This window comes from Mus caroli, chromosome 4 (assembly GCF_900094665.2).
Source record: "Mus caroli chromosome 4, CAROLI_EIJ_v1.1, whole genome shotgun sequence".
Taxonomy (NCBI): domain Eukaryota; kingdom Metazoa; phylum Chordata; class Mammalia; order Rodentia; family Muridae; genus Mus; species Mus caroli.
The window spans coordinates 145421333-145437684 of NC_034573.1; the positions used below are offsets into that span (position 1 = coordinate 145421333).

The window sequence follows — 16352 nt, forward strand, 5'->3', positions numbered from 1 at the left end:
CACATGCAGACACATAGTCATAGCATGAAATTAAAAATTTTAAAGTCTTAAAAACAGCTTTCAGAGTGGTGTGTGTAAGCACTGGTGCCTGTTTTTAAAAAAAAAAAAAAAATCAGTGAGCATAGCCTGGCTTGGTGCGCTTGGGTTTTGTTAATATAATTTGCCTTGGGTAGTTTTCCATGTTTTCTCCACTAAGACTGCAAAGATTTAAGTCTGTACTTGACTGTCTTAAGCAACTAGTACACTTTTACATTACACCATTATATTTTACATTACAGACACTCAAAAGTATTTCTTCCATTTATTGGGTCTGAGTCAGGATTTCTCTGGGTAGCCCTGGCTGTCCTAGAACCTGCTCTGTAGACTAGACTAGGCCGGCCTCGAACTTATTAGATCAGCCTGCCTCTGCTGGGATTAAAAGTGTGTACCACCATGTTCTGCTCAAATTTAGTTCTTGAATAAATGAGTGTTTACAGGTTTTTATCAATAAATTATTTTAAAATAAAAGTTAAATTATCATGTGTATATCAAACACCAGCATATATAAGACATCCAGAGATAGTCCTAACTGTTTACCCAGGATTCCAAGAAGCAACTAACACCGAAGGGCATAGGATCCTTTTAAGGGCCAGGCACAGTTGAGCATGTGCTGGTCGTTTATGCTCCTGGGAACAGTAGCCTGGAGACTTTGCGCGGTATAGCATGCGTAGATTAGTCCATCTACAAAAGCCAGGGTGTGCATTCTGTAGCAAGCTGCCGTTTGTCTAAATAGCTGTGCTTCCCAGTAAGTGAGTATCAGGGTACTTTAAAAGTTCTGTTACTGACTTTTCTTATACAGTTGGCGACAAATTTGTATTTACTCTCAAATCTGTAATTTGAGTGTTACCTATTTAAATTTTAATTAAAATGGTTTTACAATTTTTCTTTTGAAGTTAGAGGTGGAACCTAGGGCCTTATGTATACTAACCCTGAACCACAACTCAGCCATTTTAACCTTTGAAATTTATACCATTTACTTCTAGTTTCCATAGTGGGCTACTTTCTTTCTAAAAGGGAAAGCTAGTATCTTGTCGTGTGTTTCTGCCACCTGTCTTTGCCACATGTATCTCAAAAACAGTGTCCTGCTATTGGCTCAGTCTTTCCTTGCTCAGAGAGGTGTTTTTGCCCCTGCCTGCCTGCCTACTTGGCTTTATGGATCTTAGTTCTATGGAGGTTCCTATGGACTGGGCAGCAGCAGATCGAGGCTCTCAATATTGTCAGCATGTAGACATCTGTAATGTACCCCACTTTCCCACTGTACCACAAACTAGATAGTGTAGCTGTGTGGGAGCGTATTGGGTATTGGATTTGATTTTATTAAATTCGGGTTTTCCCAGTTTTCTTTAAGGATGGTATTTCCAGTTTGCCCTTACCTTTCTGTGGGACTAGGAGTCTTACCCCTAGGTTCTGATTCCTACAGGCTGGTTAATCCATGGAAGAAACTGCAGTTGGCTCTTATTTTAACCACAAATAAGTCAACTTTGATGGCTTGAGGCAGAACTATTGGGACAGTTAAGCAGTATCTTTGTCCGGTGAGGAGTAACATAGCCACAAGATTGGCAGATGTCACCTTCTGTGATGGTGGTTATCTAGTGTCTTCTCAAAGACTAGAGTACTTGAACCCCCTAGCGACTCTTGTGTTTCAGATAGAACAAATTGTGATTTGTCCCTTTATAAAATGCCTAGGAAGATCTTTCTGTAGAGATTGGGATAATTATGGCCCTTACTTTGTAGAGGAATTCTTTTGTGGGGAGGGTTAGAGACAGGGTTTCTCTGTGTAGCCCTGGCTGTTCTGGAACTCACTCTGTAGACCAGGTTGGCTTTGAACTCAGAGATCCATCTGCCTTTGTCAATCTAGTGCTGGATTCCAGATATGTGCTACCACCACCTGACTATAGAGGAATTTTTACCTTGTGCTGCAGCTAGGCTAGTGGTGCTGCTGTAACAGATATTAGAAGTTGGGATCTACTATACCACTGCCAGCTGCTGAACAACTCACCCTCCCCAAAGAACAACTTCACCTTGAATAAACCAGGGTAAGGTGGATATGGTGACACACACTTTTAATTCCTGTATTCAGGAGGCAAAGGCAGGCTGGTCTATATAGCAAATTTCCAGGCTAGACAGAGCTACATAGTGAAACCCTGTTTCAAAAACAAAAACCTCTCAGAAACAAAGTGCTTTAAAAAAAAAAAGCTTGGAAGGCAGAGGCAGGTGAATTTTGAGTTCCAGGACAGCTAGAGCTATACAGAGAAACTCCATCTCAAAGAATAAAAAATAAGTAAACATCAGGGTGCCAGGTAAAGACCCTGCTTCAGACTAAGGATTTGATGGTTCTTCAGGCATGTACTTACGGGACCTTTTCAGAGAAGATTTGTGGAGGTGGATGTAGCCTGCTTTTACTGATTAAAAGCTTCCCCCACTTCCACTTCAACTCCCACCTTTTCTTTTTTGAAGAATTCACATAAGAGAAAATTAAAGCATTTTAAAGAGAATGATTTAGTAGCACTTAGTGTATCCACAATATTGCACAACTATCTCCCTACCTAATTTTATATTTTTGTCATCCCAAAAGGAAGCCCTAGGGGTAGGGTAACACAGTAAAATTTCACTTTCCATACATGGCCCCTGGCAACTCCTAAGCTTCTGTCTCTATGGAATTGCCTAGTGTGGATGGCTCGTGAATGGACTCATCTACTGTGTGCGTGGCTCTGTGAGTGTAGGTAGGTCAGGACAACTTTTGGGAGTTGGTTCTCTCCAACCTGGTATGGCTTCCAGGGATTGAACTCATTAGGCTTCGCAAGTTTCTTTAGCCACTGAGTCATCTTGTCAGTGCCAGTCTTTCTGTTTATTTAGTGTTTTTGTAATTTATTTCCTTTTCTTTCTCTCCCTTCTTCTTTCCCTCCCTTTCTCCCTCCCTCCCTCCATTCAGAGACAGCACTATGTAGAACAGGCTGATCTTGAACTCAGATCTGAGCACTGTTTTTAAAGGCATGTGCCACCATATCTGCTCTCCATTTTTTATCATTCATGGCTTAGCGTTTGTTGGTTTGTTGGTTTTGTTTTTTTTTTTTTTTTTGAGACCGGGTTTCTCTGTGTACCCTGGCCTGAAACTCACAGTGATCCACCTATCTCTGCTTCCAAAGCTCTGGGATTAAAAGGATGTACCACTGCTGTCCAGCTACTTCTTTATTTTTCAATGTTAAAAAAATTAGATGCGTTAATGAATAAAGCAGTTTGTTGGGGGAGAAGGTAGTAAAGAGGATGATTTGTGTGCTCTTTCCTAAACTGTAGCTACTATAGCTGTTAGCCCCAATATGATAGAGCAACCTTTTCTGTTGTTACAGATAGACTTACATGTGTGGGAAACCAGACCAGAAACACTTCTGAGTCAAGGTAACTTCACATATATAATTTTGTGTGTGTGTGTGTTTGTTTGTTTGTTTTATGGGTTTTTTGATGGGGTGGAGGTTAAGAGGGTCTCATGATGTAGCTCTGCATGTCCTGGAACTCACTATGTAGCCCAGGCTGGCCTTAAACTCACAGAGATGGGCCTGCCTCAGCCTCCTAAATGCTGGGATTAAAGGTATGCTCTATGTCTCTGTCCTCTGGGAGAGCAGTTAGTGCTTTTAACCTTAGAGTCATCTTTCCAGCCCTAAAAAAAAAAAAAAAAGATTTATTTATTTTTATTTTATTTTATGTGTATGGATGAGTGTATCTGTATACTGCATGCATGTAGTGAGTGCCTTTGGATGCCAGAGAGGCCATTAGATCCTCTGAAACTGAAGTTAACAGTGGTTAAGCCCCATGTGGCAAACATTGAACCATCTCTTCAGCCTGGTGCCCCCAACTCCTCCTTGGTATTACACCTCAGCCCAGATCAGCCTTAGAGTCAAAGCAGTCTTCCTGCCTCAGTCTCTTAGAATGCTGAGATCATCAACATCTGCCATTTCTCTATTTAAAATTGTATTTGTGTGTGTGTGTCCATGCATGTCTATAAAGTGCAGAGATTGATGTCAAGTGCCTTCCTCAATAACCCTACAGCTTTTTTGTAAGTTTTATTTTTAATTGTATGTATGTATATTTCTGTGTGGGTATTTGCATTTGAGTACAGGTGGTTCAGATAGCCTTGAACCTGAATTAAACACAAGTCTTCTACAAGAGTGGTATGTATTCTTAATGTCTGGAAAATCTCCCAGGACCTCCACTTTAGTTTTTTGAAACAGGGTCTTTCAAAACTAATTCTAGGGCTCACTGATTCAGTTTCACCTACATTCCAGGCTGACTGACTGGCAAGTAAGTTTCAGCTATTTGTTTCTGGTTTTCCAGTGCTGGAAATATAGGTAGTCACTGTCATGCCCAGTTTTTTACATGGATCTGGATCTGAACTCAGGGGCTCATGCTTGTGTATTATAAGTGTATTGCAAGCTTTACAAACTGAGCCATCTCTTTGTCCTCTAAATTTTATGTTTGTGTATGTGTGCATGTGCCAAAAGAGTGTGTCTTATGTAGACAGAATCTTTATATATTGTGTGGAAGCATTCACCTAGCAGTAAAAAAGCCTATGGCCAATGAGCTGAAGCAAGAAATAGGAGGTGGGAATTCTGGCAGAGAAGGAGAGAGGGAGATGGAGAGAGAGGGAGAGAAGAATTCCAGGGAATAGTCAGGCATAAGAGATTTGCTCAGGAACTCTGAGGAGACATGGAATGGAATAAACGTGTAATTAAGTTATGAGCTAGTTGGGGAACAAACCAAAGCTTATAGTGTAAGCATTTATTCATATGTAAGAAGTCTCAGTAGTTATTTCGAGGAACTTGGGGGTGGGTGAAAAAACCCAAGTTACCACATCATAACCTTCAGAAATGGAGTTGGACATTTGCAGTAATGTCTAGCCTGTTACCATGTATTTGTGTGGTCAGATCTATGTCTGGGTAGCAAAGCTTGTTGTTTTTGTTACTTGTTGTTTTTATTATTAAGATTTTAAGTTATTTATTATTATTATAAGTAAGTACACTGTAGCTAGCTATCTGCAGACGTACCAGAAGAGGGAGTCAGATTCCATTATGGGTGGTTCTGAGCCACCGTGTGGTTGCTGGGATTTGAACTCAGGACCTTCGGAAGAGCAGTCAGTGCTCTTACCCGCTGAGCCATCTCACCTTCCTTTTGTTTGTTTGTTTGTTTGTTTGTTTTTAAAAAGATTTATTTATTATGTATACAGTGTTCTGCCTGCATGTATCCTGCAGGGCAGAAGAAGGCACTAGATCTCATTATAAATGGTTGCAAGCCACCATGTGGTTGCTGGGAATTGAACTCCAGGACCTCCTGAAGAGCGGACAGTGCTCTTAATCTCTGAGCCATCTCTCCAGCCCTTTGTTTTTTTGTTTTGTTTGTTTTGTTTTGTTTTGTATTTTAATTGCTGATATTAGAAATTTCTTTTATTTTTTTTTAATTAGATATTTTCTTCATTTATATTTCAAATGCTATCCTGAAAGTCCTCTATACCCTCCCCCGCCCCCGCCCTGCTCCCCAACCCACCCACTCCTTCTTCCTGGCTGTGGCATTCCCCTCCTTTGTTTGTTTTGAGTCAGGGTTTCTCTGAGTCTCTGTAGACCAGGCTGGCCTGGAAGAGACAAAGAGATCTCACTGAGATCTTTGTACACACAGAGAGAAAGAGACAAAGACACAGGGGGGAGGGCGGCTGGGATTAAAGGTGCTGGCCACCACTGTCCAACTAGAATGTGTTCTTAAAACATTCTAGGTACTGGTTGTTTATAAGGCTTGAGGCAGAATTGCTTGAAGATGGGAGATAGACCAGCAAGAAGGCCATGAGGCCTGAAGGGTTTTTTGGGGGTGGGGTGGGGAAGGGGAGAGGGTTGTTTGTTTTATATCAAGGCCCTTCCATTCCTAATTAGCAAGGTTTTATTTAGGTCCCAAATAGCTTCTAGACTTGAAAAAAAAAAAAAGGTTTTTTGTTTGTTTGTTTGTTTTGTTTTTTTACCACTTGGACTACTGACCTAGGTGGGATTTGCCACTGGGGTTAAGGGATGAGGCCTGTAAAGAACTGAGAGCAATAAGTGCTCCTGAGGCAGCAGAGCCATAGGGGAAGCTGAGCCACGTTGTTTCCTGAGCATTGAAATCACAGTTTGTGTGTGATTTCACAGATTCAGCTCTTTAAATGGACATGATACTTAGCTTTGAATCCTCTCCATTCTTGTATGGCTGGTGAGCAGGACACCTGTCTTCACTACAGCGCACTCTGCCCCATAGCAGGTGCTTCAGTCAGTGTGGGTGAGGGAAGGAAGTTGTTTGTAGAGGAGAATTTTAAAAATACGGCATTGCTGAATTTTTTAAAAGAAGCATTACCTTTCTCAGGACTCAGCCCTGACAATTAGCTCCATTAACACACAAACACCTATCTCCACTGCAAAAGGGTAGAAAAACTTCCCATGCTATTTGGTGAAAAGTGAGTTGTGCCCAGAAATGATATCTTTGTTTCTAAGCACAAGTTGTACTTACAGTTCCTTCCCTTTGGAGAGGGCATGCTACCACTTTCATTTGACTTCAGGTGAGTTTCCAGAGCATCATACCTAGGACAGTGTTTTAAGAGTTACGTTGTTGCCTGGCAGTGGTGGCGCACACCTTTAATCCCAGCACTTGGGAGGCAGAGGCAGGCGGATTTCTGAGTCCGAGGCCAGCCTGGTCTACAGAGTGAGTTCCAGGACAGCCAGAGCTACACAGAGAAACCCTGTTCGGGGGAGGAAAAAAAAAAAAAAAAGAGTTATGTTGTTGCTGATAGGTACATATGCCATGTACATAACACTTTCTTTCACCCACTTTTCAAGTCATGCTGATACCTGGCCATGGCCTTCATGTAGTGTGAGAAATCGTAGAGAAAGAGTGGGCAACAAGCCAGGATGTTAAACTGTTTTGGGGGGTGGGGTGATGTAGTAAAATAAACGGGAAGTTTGACAAGAGAATTAAAAGACAATTCCTGAATATTAGTTTTTTGTCACTTCTGAAACATGGATATATAAGCCCCAAGATCTACCATTTAGATGTTTAAACAAATTTGGATAAGTACCGAGGTTGCATCATATTGAAACTAACCAGAAGTGGCTGTGTGCTCCAGTTCTACAGGGACAAAAAGATGCTGGCACAGCAAGCTTCGTGTCTTTTAGAACTTTATTATAAAGTTGGAGATGTTTTTTAGATACCTCGGTATATTTGCATTATAGACTTAATGAATGTATGTAATGCCAAACAATGCTAAAATACTGACTTTAAAAAAAAATTAGTAAGTCAGGAGTGTTGGTGGGTAGTTCAAGGTAATCCTAAACTACCCAGTGAGTTTGAAATCAATTGGGCTACATAAGACCTTGTCTTTAAAATATAATAATTAAATGATTTAAACATACAGACTATATTACAAGATCTCTCAGTTTATATTTACAGAATTCTGAGTTATATCTAATTGCCTTTCTTCTCATTCCTAATCCTTCTTTACTCTCTTGAAGTGGTTTTAAAGCAAATCCCCAAATCTTGCCCCCCCCCCCAATAAGTAACAAGTTAGGAGTTCAAATCTGGGAGGATATCTAGTGGGAAAACAATAGTTTTCTTCTGTTTTCTGTCTGATTTTTCCCTTCTAAAAACATCTATACAGCTGAATTGTTTTCTTTTGTTTTTGTTTGTTTGTTTTCTTACATTTGGATTTTCAGTCAGGAATCAAGATTCAAAGTCCACAAATAATCAGGGGGTGGGGTGGCAGGAGAGAAATTTGAGACAGGACATTAATATGTAGCCCAGGTTGACCCAGTTCTCACAGTCCTTCTGCTTAGGTTTTTGAGTGCTTAGATTAGAAGTGTGTCCCACCTCACCGAATTTGAAAAAGTTAATTATTTAGGGAACTATTTACAAATAAATTCAACACTAGCTCATAGCTGAACTTCTTATATATGTCCCTAGCCATTTCTCTACCTTTTGCTCGTTTTTGAGAAGGCTTTTTTTATAATTTATTTATTTTATGTATGTGGGTACACTGTAGCTGTACAGATGGTTATGAGCCTTAATATGGTTGTTGGGAATTGAATTTTAGGACCCCTACTCGCTCTGGCCCAAAGACTTATTTATTATTATACATAAGGACACTGTAGTTGACTTCAGGCACACCAGAAGAGGGCATCAGTTCTCATTATGGGTAGTTGTGAGCCACCATGTGGTTGCTGGGATTTGAACTCAGGACTTTTGGAAGAGTAGTCAGTGCTCTTACCCACTGAATCATCTCGCCAGCCCCCAAGGAGACTTTTCTTAAATACTTTTTTGTTCCTTTAAATATAATCGTAAACGATACTGTTATCACACTTAAAAATGTTGGCAGTTGCTTCTTATATAGCCCCTCAGCACACTTGTTTGCTTGGGTTTGGCTTTATAGTTGGTCTAATCTTCCACCTTCCTTCTTCCTCCCTCCCTACCTTTTACATTGAGACAGTTTTTCATTTTGCAGTCCTGTGTAGCCTGAAACTCAGTATATAGACCAGGCTGGCCTTAGATTCACAGAGATCCACCTATTTTTGCCTCCCAAGTTCTAGGATCAAAAGCTTTGACCTACTATTCCCAGCCATGATCATAACTTTAAATCTTTTAGAAATTCTTGTCTTTGGAAATAGCATCTGAAAGCTGGGTGTTAGTGACTGGTGGATACTTTTAGTCCCAGAACTTGGGAGGCAGAGGTAGGCAGATATCTGTGACTCCTCTAGGCTAGCATGGTCTACAGAAGGAGAGTTCTGGGATATCTAGAGCTATACAGTGAGACCCTGTCTCAAAAAACCAAAGGAAAAAAGAAAGAAAGAAAAAAGAAAATAGCATCTCAAACTAGGACAATAGTGTTCTTTGCCAATGTGACTTCTCAAATGTCAGGCATTAACCTTGGAGTTGTACTGTTGAAGGGGATACTTCAGTAGTATATCACTGAGAGGCTTATGGGATGAGGGCATATCAGACTGATTATCTCATTTAATTTTTGTTTTAGCTCTGTGACATGTACATCACTACCCAGCTTCATAAATAAATGATATATTTTTCAGACCAGAGTGAAAAGTGATTTAGTGAGGCCCTATTTGTATGTTGGAGAAATTAAAATTATTTTTCAAGACACGCACCATTAAATATTAAATTTTAAATTATAGTTTATTTTTTGTATGTGTGCACACACAGAAATCAGAAGACAACTTGAAGGAGTTCATTCTCCTGGGCAATCAAGTCAGGCTCTCAGGTCTGACAGCAGATACCTTCTGGCGAAGCCATCTTGATGGCTCATATTTCTCCTTTTCATCAGTGGCAGGCTTGCAGCCCAAGTATCGTCAGTAACTGTGTGATAATGGGGTCCTGAGGTCACTGTTGTGCCCTGTCATGGCTCCTTCACAGGGTCTTGATCAGAGGAGCACTGTGCTGCTGATGCCTTTGTCAAAAAGTTGGGGGCTTTATATCTCATACCACTCAAGTGAACTGTTCTAATCATGCTAGCATTTTATTTAAAGATATAGCATGTTACTTACAGGAGATCACACCAACTTGTTTGTCACATCTTTAGTCCCATGCTCTTAAATTATTTAAATTTCCTAAACAGCAGCACTAATTTAAAGCTGAAGGCAGATGTGGGTCATGGGCAGTCGTGAGGCCTCAGCAGGTCCTGTCTTAGTGGATTAGGCTGGAAAGTGCTAGCTCAGCACAGCCAGAGCTTACCTGGGACGTGCTCTGGAGGAGAAGAGCTGCCCAAGCAGGCAGACCGGATGGTGGGGTCTCCAGAAGGGTCAAAGGACTAACGACACTAAAGAGAAAGGCAGAGGAGACTAAGCGTAAGTAAGACATGTTTCTAATTACTAAAGTTGTGTAAACAGTATTATGGCAGACTCTTCAGTTGAGTGCTACACTTCACTCAGACTGGGGGAAGGTAATATTGGGACAGCAGGTAAAGGCACTGGCTGTGATGCTGCATGGCAGGAGAGAACCAGCTATTTCAGGTTATCCTCTGTCCTTGGAATATGTGTTGTGGTACATACCCATACACAATTAAATAGGTAAAATGATAGAAGAAAATTACTATAAAGATCTTTTTCTGCCCAGCAGTGGTAGTAGCACACAAGGCCAGCCTAGTCTATAGAGCAAGTTTCAGGATAACCAGGGCTATACAGAGAAACCCTGTCTTGGAAAAAAAACAAACAAACAAACAAAAAGTTGTTTTAAAAAAAAATCCTGCAGTGTGGGAGGCAGAGGATGACTTAGGAGCAGTTTTCTCCTCCCACCTTTACATGGGTAGGTTCTAGGAGTGAACTAGGGCCCCCAGGCTTGCATAGCAAGGGACTTAACCCACTGAACCTGGAAATCATTCTTTTGATTGAATGCTTTCTTCATATACAAGAAAAGTATGTGACAGTCATCCAGGTATATTGCTTAAAAGTAGAAAAATGTATTTACCAGAAACCTAGTGAGGAATAGAGCTGATGGGCTATCAAGATAACTTTGGATAAGGTTGGTGGCTGCCATGCCTGAGGAGTTTTTGAAGCAGCTCAGAAAGATCCCCTGTTTATACAACACTGGTTCAGCACAGTTGTATTCAGTCTCATGATGTAAGAGCTTTAGTGTTTATGTCCTGCTCAACTGCTGCTTGTTGATTAGACTTAAGTCAGGTACCTCAGGACTTTGGTTGCTACTTTTTCTTACATTAATGCTGGATTGGATGGAAGGTCTTTATAGCCAGAAAGTAAGGAGTGCTGAAGGGTGGTGATCCTGACTCTGTTAAACTAGTAAGAGGATTTCTTCTTGGACCCTTTGTAAGGTAAAAGCAAGTCAAACTCATGCAAGACAAAAATGGCAGCATATCTTTCTATCTGTTTTTATTCATTTGGGATTTTATTCTGCCATATAGGAATGAATATTCCTAAATTTTAGTTCTTAGGTTTTGTGTTCTAAAGAGAATGGCTCAGTCTTCTCCTGCAAAAGTAATGCCAGATACCAGGGAGGCCCAAGGTATCTCCCTTGGTGAAGCTTGCCTAATGAATCAAGCATCCACTCAAGAACCAGAGACGGTGGGACATAACCTGTAATCCTAGCCCTGGGGAAGGGGAGTAAGGTCAGAGTAGGTGCCAAGGGAAGTTTTAGTATATACTGTACTGCTTAGCAAGACACTGTCTTAAGAAAGCAGGATTGTGACTGGAGAGATGGCTCAGCACTTTTCCAGAGGCTCTGAGTTCAATTCCCAGCAACCACATAGTGGCTCACAACCATCTATACTGGTGGGATCTGATGCCCTCTTCTGGCATGCAGCTATACATACATACAGACAGACACTCAACATGCCTATCATAAATAAATAAATCTATTTTTTAAAAAAAGACAAGCAGGATAAGGAGCATCAACAGAAAATGAGAGTATCATTGCGGTCAGCAATCTTTTAGAAGCCCTCTTGCTGTATACCCTGCTTTTCAAGTGAGCAGTAGCAGCAGCAGCTGGTCTAGGAACATGGAAGCCTCTCTTTCAGTGCACAGCTTTACCTTGTAGGCCTTTCTTGGTTGCCCGTGCTCCACCCCACCCCCATTTTAAGTACTTAGTAAGTCGACCCTTCTTTCTGTTCTGCCAGCAGCAAAGGCACTTAGTTGGAAGGGATTCTGTTACCATGAGCATATAGTGTGGGACTGTAGAATAGAGAAGTGTAAGGAACTTTAACAGTTCTGGGGTCATCCAGCTGATTTATTATAGATGTGTCTTACTCTTAATGAAAATAACAGTGATCTCAGGACACGGGAGGCAGATCTCAGTTTGAAGCCAGCCTAGTTAGTCTACAAAGCAAGTTCCAGAACAGCTAGGGCTACACAGTATAACCCTCTCTTGGGGAGGGGGGGGCAAGGAAAAGAAATTAATATTGGTTAGTTAAGCATTTGGTATTTTTTAACTTTGACTTTTGACAAAAAGTTGATCTTGATACACAATCCTAAGAGGTCTAGAGCCCACTATATTGCCCGAGAGGTCTTAGACTCAGAAGGAATCTTTCTGCCTCTGCATATCCCAAATTCTGAGATTATGGATATGCTATCAGACCTAAATTTATTATTATTATTATTATAAAATTTGTGTGTGCGTGTGTGTTTTATGTTTCTGTAGGAATGCTTATGTATGTATATGTTTATGTATGTATTTACATGTTTATGCAGGTATATTCATCTATATATGTATGGAGGCTGATCATTATTAGTTGACCTCACTTGTCAACACAGGGTCTTACTGAACCCAGAGCAGTGGTTCTCAACCTGTGGGTCATGACCCTTTTTGGGAGTTGAATGACTTTCACAGGGGTGGCCTAAGACCATTGGAAAACAGACATTTATATTATGGATCATACAGAGGCAATGTTACAATCATGAGTAGCAACATAAATAATTTTATAGTTGGGAGACACCACCACATGAGGAACTATATTAAAGGGTAGCAGCATTAGGAAGGTTAAAAACCACTAGAAGTTTTCATTTCAACTAGATAAATTTGTCATTGAACCCAAGAATCCATGTGTATCTGTCCACTCCCCACACGATTTTGAACCTCTTTAATTATTACACAGAATTTTTGTTGATTGTGTGGGGAGGGCTGGAGAGATGATTCAGTAGTTAAATGCACTTGGTGCTCTTCCAGAGGACCCTAGTTTCATTCTCAATGCCTACATGACAGCTAACAAACCATATGACTCAGATTCCAGGGAATCTGTGTGTGTGTGTATGTGTGTGTGTGTGTGTGTGTGTGTGTAAAACACTCCCGTGTAATTTGCATGGGGAACTAAGATTCTTGCTTAAATTATATTGGTATTAAGTTGTTTCACCTTCAATATTATAGTGTTATGATCACATTTATAATTGATTTAATAACCAACATCAGGTCAGAATTGTAGCCTGTATGCCCCAGGTACAGTGGTAGATGAGGCCTGCTGTTCTACCACTTAAGAGTCTGAGGCAGAAGATTTGCTATTAGTTCAAGGCCAGCATAGGCCAGAGAAATAAGTTCAGGCAGGTACACAGGCATTTCTATGTATAGCTTCCTCTGGGGAAGTGAAGTCTTTTTGTGTTGTTGTTTTATTTTGGATTGGATTTTTGAGACAGGGTCTCTGTGCAATCTTGGCTGTACTGGAACTGGTGTATAGATCAGGCTGGCCTTGAGTTCAGATCCTCCCTTTTCTGCTTCCCAACTGCTGGGTCGGGTTAAAGGCATGCTCTATACTCTGAGGTATTTTATTTTTTGAGGCAGTGTCTCATGGAGCACAGACTGACCTTAAATTACTGTGTAGCTGAAGATGACATTGAACTTTTTGCTTCCACATCCTGAGTGGAATGAATTATAGGTTAGCGACACCTCATGTGGGAATTCATACATTGTAGGTAATCAGTCCTCTAACTGAACTATATCCCCAACCCAGGAGGTCAGTTTTGTTTGTTTAGCAATCTAGTTTTGAAACAGTCATATCCTAGGCTGGCCTCAAGTTATGTAGTCAAGGATGGCCTTAAAAGATGACTCTTGGTTATTTTCCAAGTGCTGGGATTATAGATATGCACACCACCACACCTCATTTGTCTTGGGGCTGGACTCAAATCCAGAGCTTCATGCATGTAAGGCAAGCACTGTACCAATTCAACTTCTGCATACTCCATTGAAAAAGTCATTTTTATAACAGGATCATCTCAGTTGTCTCTGACAATGGGGATGTTTTATATGACTGGGCATGGCTTTGCAGCACTTTGACAGCCTTATTCAAGCCCATATCTAGAAGGTATTTCTGAGCTTCCTGGGACTCCTCAGCATAGAGTTTGGGGGAGAAATAGAAGACTTTTGAATGTCCCTTTGTCTTTTACGGCTCATGATAACTGCCATAGCTTCAAAGTACTGGTTTTCCAGATCACCTCAGTCCTGTTCCTTAAAGAAATTACTCCTGGTTTCTCTGTGTGGTAGCTATTCTGGATGTCTATGTTTGTTGTTGTTGTTCTTCTTGATTTCTTTCTTTTATTATTTTTTTAAAGATTTCTTTATTTATTATTACATGTAAGTACACTGTAGCTGTCTTCAGACACCCCAGAAGAGGGCATTGGATTTCATTACAGATGGTTGTGAGCCACCATGTGGTTGCTGGGATTTGAACTCAGGACCTTCGGAAGAGCAGTCAGCGTTCTTAACCACTGAGCAATCTCTCCAGACCCTGTTCTTGATTTCTGAGAGACTCAGAATCTTTCCATGAGAAGGACCTGTGCTATTTTAATATTGATTGATTGATTGATTGATTGATTGATTGGAGATTGGGTCTCTGTGGTACAGATTGGCATTGAAATTAAGATCTTCCTTCTTGGCCACCTAAGTAGTGGAACGCACCACCTCTATTGGCATTAATTTTCTTTTTCAGTCCACCACAATATTTTCAGCAGTATACTAGTACAGTTAATAAAAGTGAAGATTGTGTTTTTAATCCAGTTCTAGATAGAGTTTCAGAAGTTCTGATGAGTGCTGCAGAAAAGGTCTCTGCTTTGTGTGATTATAGCTGTGATGTTTTCAATTAATCATACCATATCTTATGCATTTCTTGCCATGTTTCTGTTGCAGAGCTTGGATTCTGAAGTGTGGAAAGCACTGAGACGTGAAGATGAGTGAACTTGACCAGCTGCGGCAGGAGGCCGAGCAACTGAAGAACCAAATTAGAGTACGTAGCCATGCGGGTTTGATATGTTTCATATCAGAAACATATCTGTTGTGTGGATAACAGAGTGAGATGAAATTGGTCTAGTATATGCTAGTTATATATCCAAATAACTTGTCTATTATGTTGTTTCAGAAATTTTGTTTTCTTACTAACTACAATTTGTTGCTTGAATGCACATGGCACATGTCTGTAATACTTACCAAAGCTTTTGAACTTCTTCCTCCCAGGGAACTAGGTTTTGGACCCTCTTTGTGGCTACTGTAGACCACTGTATCAATTCTGAAGCATTAGCTCTGAAGAGCAAGGCTATTAAATTGAGAACAGAAATAGATACTTTAAATGAAGGGATCCGTAAAGTGGCATTTTAGATGTTTCTGTCTTATTTTTCATAATTTCGAAATGGTTTGTGCTCCAGGAAGACCATTGGAATGTATGTAACAGCTCTTAGGCCACCACAGAGAGCAGACTTGTCTACCTGAGTACAAAACTAAATGGAAGATAAATTCCATGTATTCTGAGTTTTTCTTTTTGTGCTGGGGACTAGTGTTAGAAATGGAGCTAAGAGACCACACATCCCAGGCAAATGTGAGTTTTTTGGTTTGGGGGTTTGTATTTTAGTTTTGTTACTTGAGACAGGTTCTCATTATGTAACTTTGTCCTGGAACTTACAGTGTAGACCAAACTGGCCTTGAATGCAACATTATACAGAGATGAGTATGTGTTTTTGTATTTTGTTTTTCTTAGACTTGATCTAAGAGCATGGAAAAAATGACTTAAGACTTAACAAGAAAGTCCCAGTTTTCAGTTTGTGTAAGGATTTGTATATTTGAAATAGCTTCCTCTGATTTTCATGTTCTTGTCTGTAAGGATATAGCTGTCTGTCCTTCAGAGTCTCACTAAGCTTTTAGAATGGTTCACATGTCTTTAAGTTGTCAGTTGTGTTCTCAGGCTGCCAGGAGGACTAGGTGGAGAATTGCCAGCATCATTTTAGCCAACTTTTACTTGAATTTAAGAAAACATACCAGAACTGCCTAAGTTTTAGAGCAGAGATAAAACGAAATATCCTCTGCTTTAAGCACCTCACTGGACGTTGGTGTCTATGCTATTCTTCCGTGTGTCAGTTTCTGTAAAGTTAATAATTTCATGTGTCAGGTAAGTTTATAGCACTCAACTATACCTAGCCCTTGCCTAAAATCTTTTTAGGGTTAGGATTTTTGGAAGTGGGGCATCAATTTGGGTTTTACTATGGTACTAAGACTGATGTCAAAATTTGAGTTCAAATGATCCCCCTGTGTCAGTCTCCCTTGTAGCTGGGATTGTGTAGCATGCCTGACTTTCCCTAAACTTTTGCATGACTTAAAAACTTTTTTTTTGTTTTTGGTTTTTCGAGACAGGGTTTTTCTGTGTAGCCCTGGCTGTCCTGGCACTCACTTTGTAGACCAGGCTGGCCTCGAACTCAGAAATCCGCCTGCCTCTGCCTCCCGAGTGCTGGGTAAAGGCGTGCGCCACCACGCCCGGCGTGACTTAAAAACTTAAAGCCAGGGACTGAGCATTTTAATCACCTCATTTAGGAGGAAGAAGCAGAGCGATA

The 16352-nt window shown here is 40.6% G+C and overlaps 1 protein-coding gene across 3 annotated transcripts in view; it reads left to right on the forward strand.

The window, feature by feature from the left end:
* The window catches only part of Gnb1 (G protein subunit beta 1), a 65096-nt gene that overhangs the window by 18663 nt on the left and 30081 nt on the right, over positions 1-16352 (forward strand). For 2 of the 3 annotated variants that reach the window (XM_021159572.2, XM_021159570.2), the window contains exons 2-3: positions 3387-3435; positions 14665-14761. In XM_021159572.2, coding sequence (XP_021015231.1) covers positions 14705-14761 — 57 coding nt within the window. In that variant the 5' untranslated portion in view covers positions 3387-3435; positions 14665-14704. The remainder of the gene's footprint in view (positions 1-3386; positions 3436-14664; positions 14762-16352) is intronic. The other variant, XM_021159571.2, reaches the window with a different exon arrangement.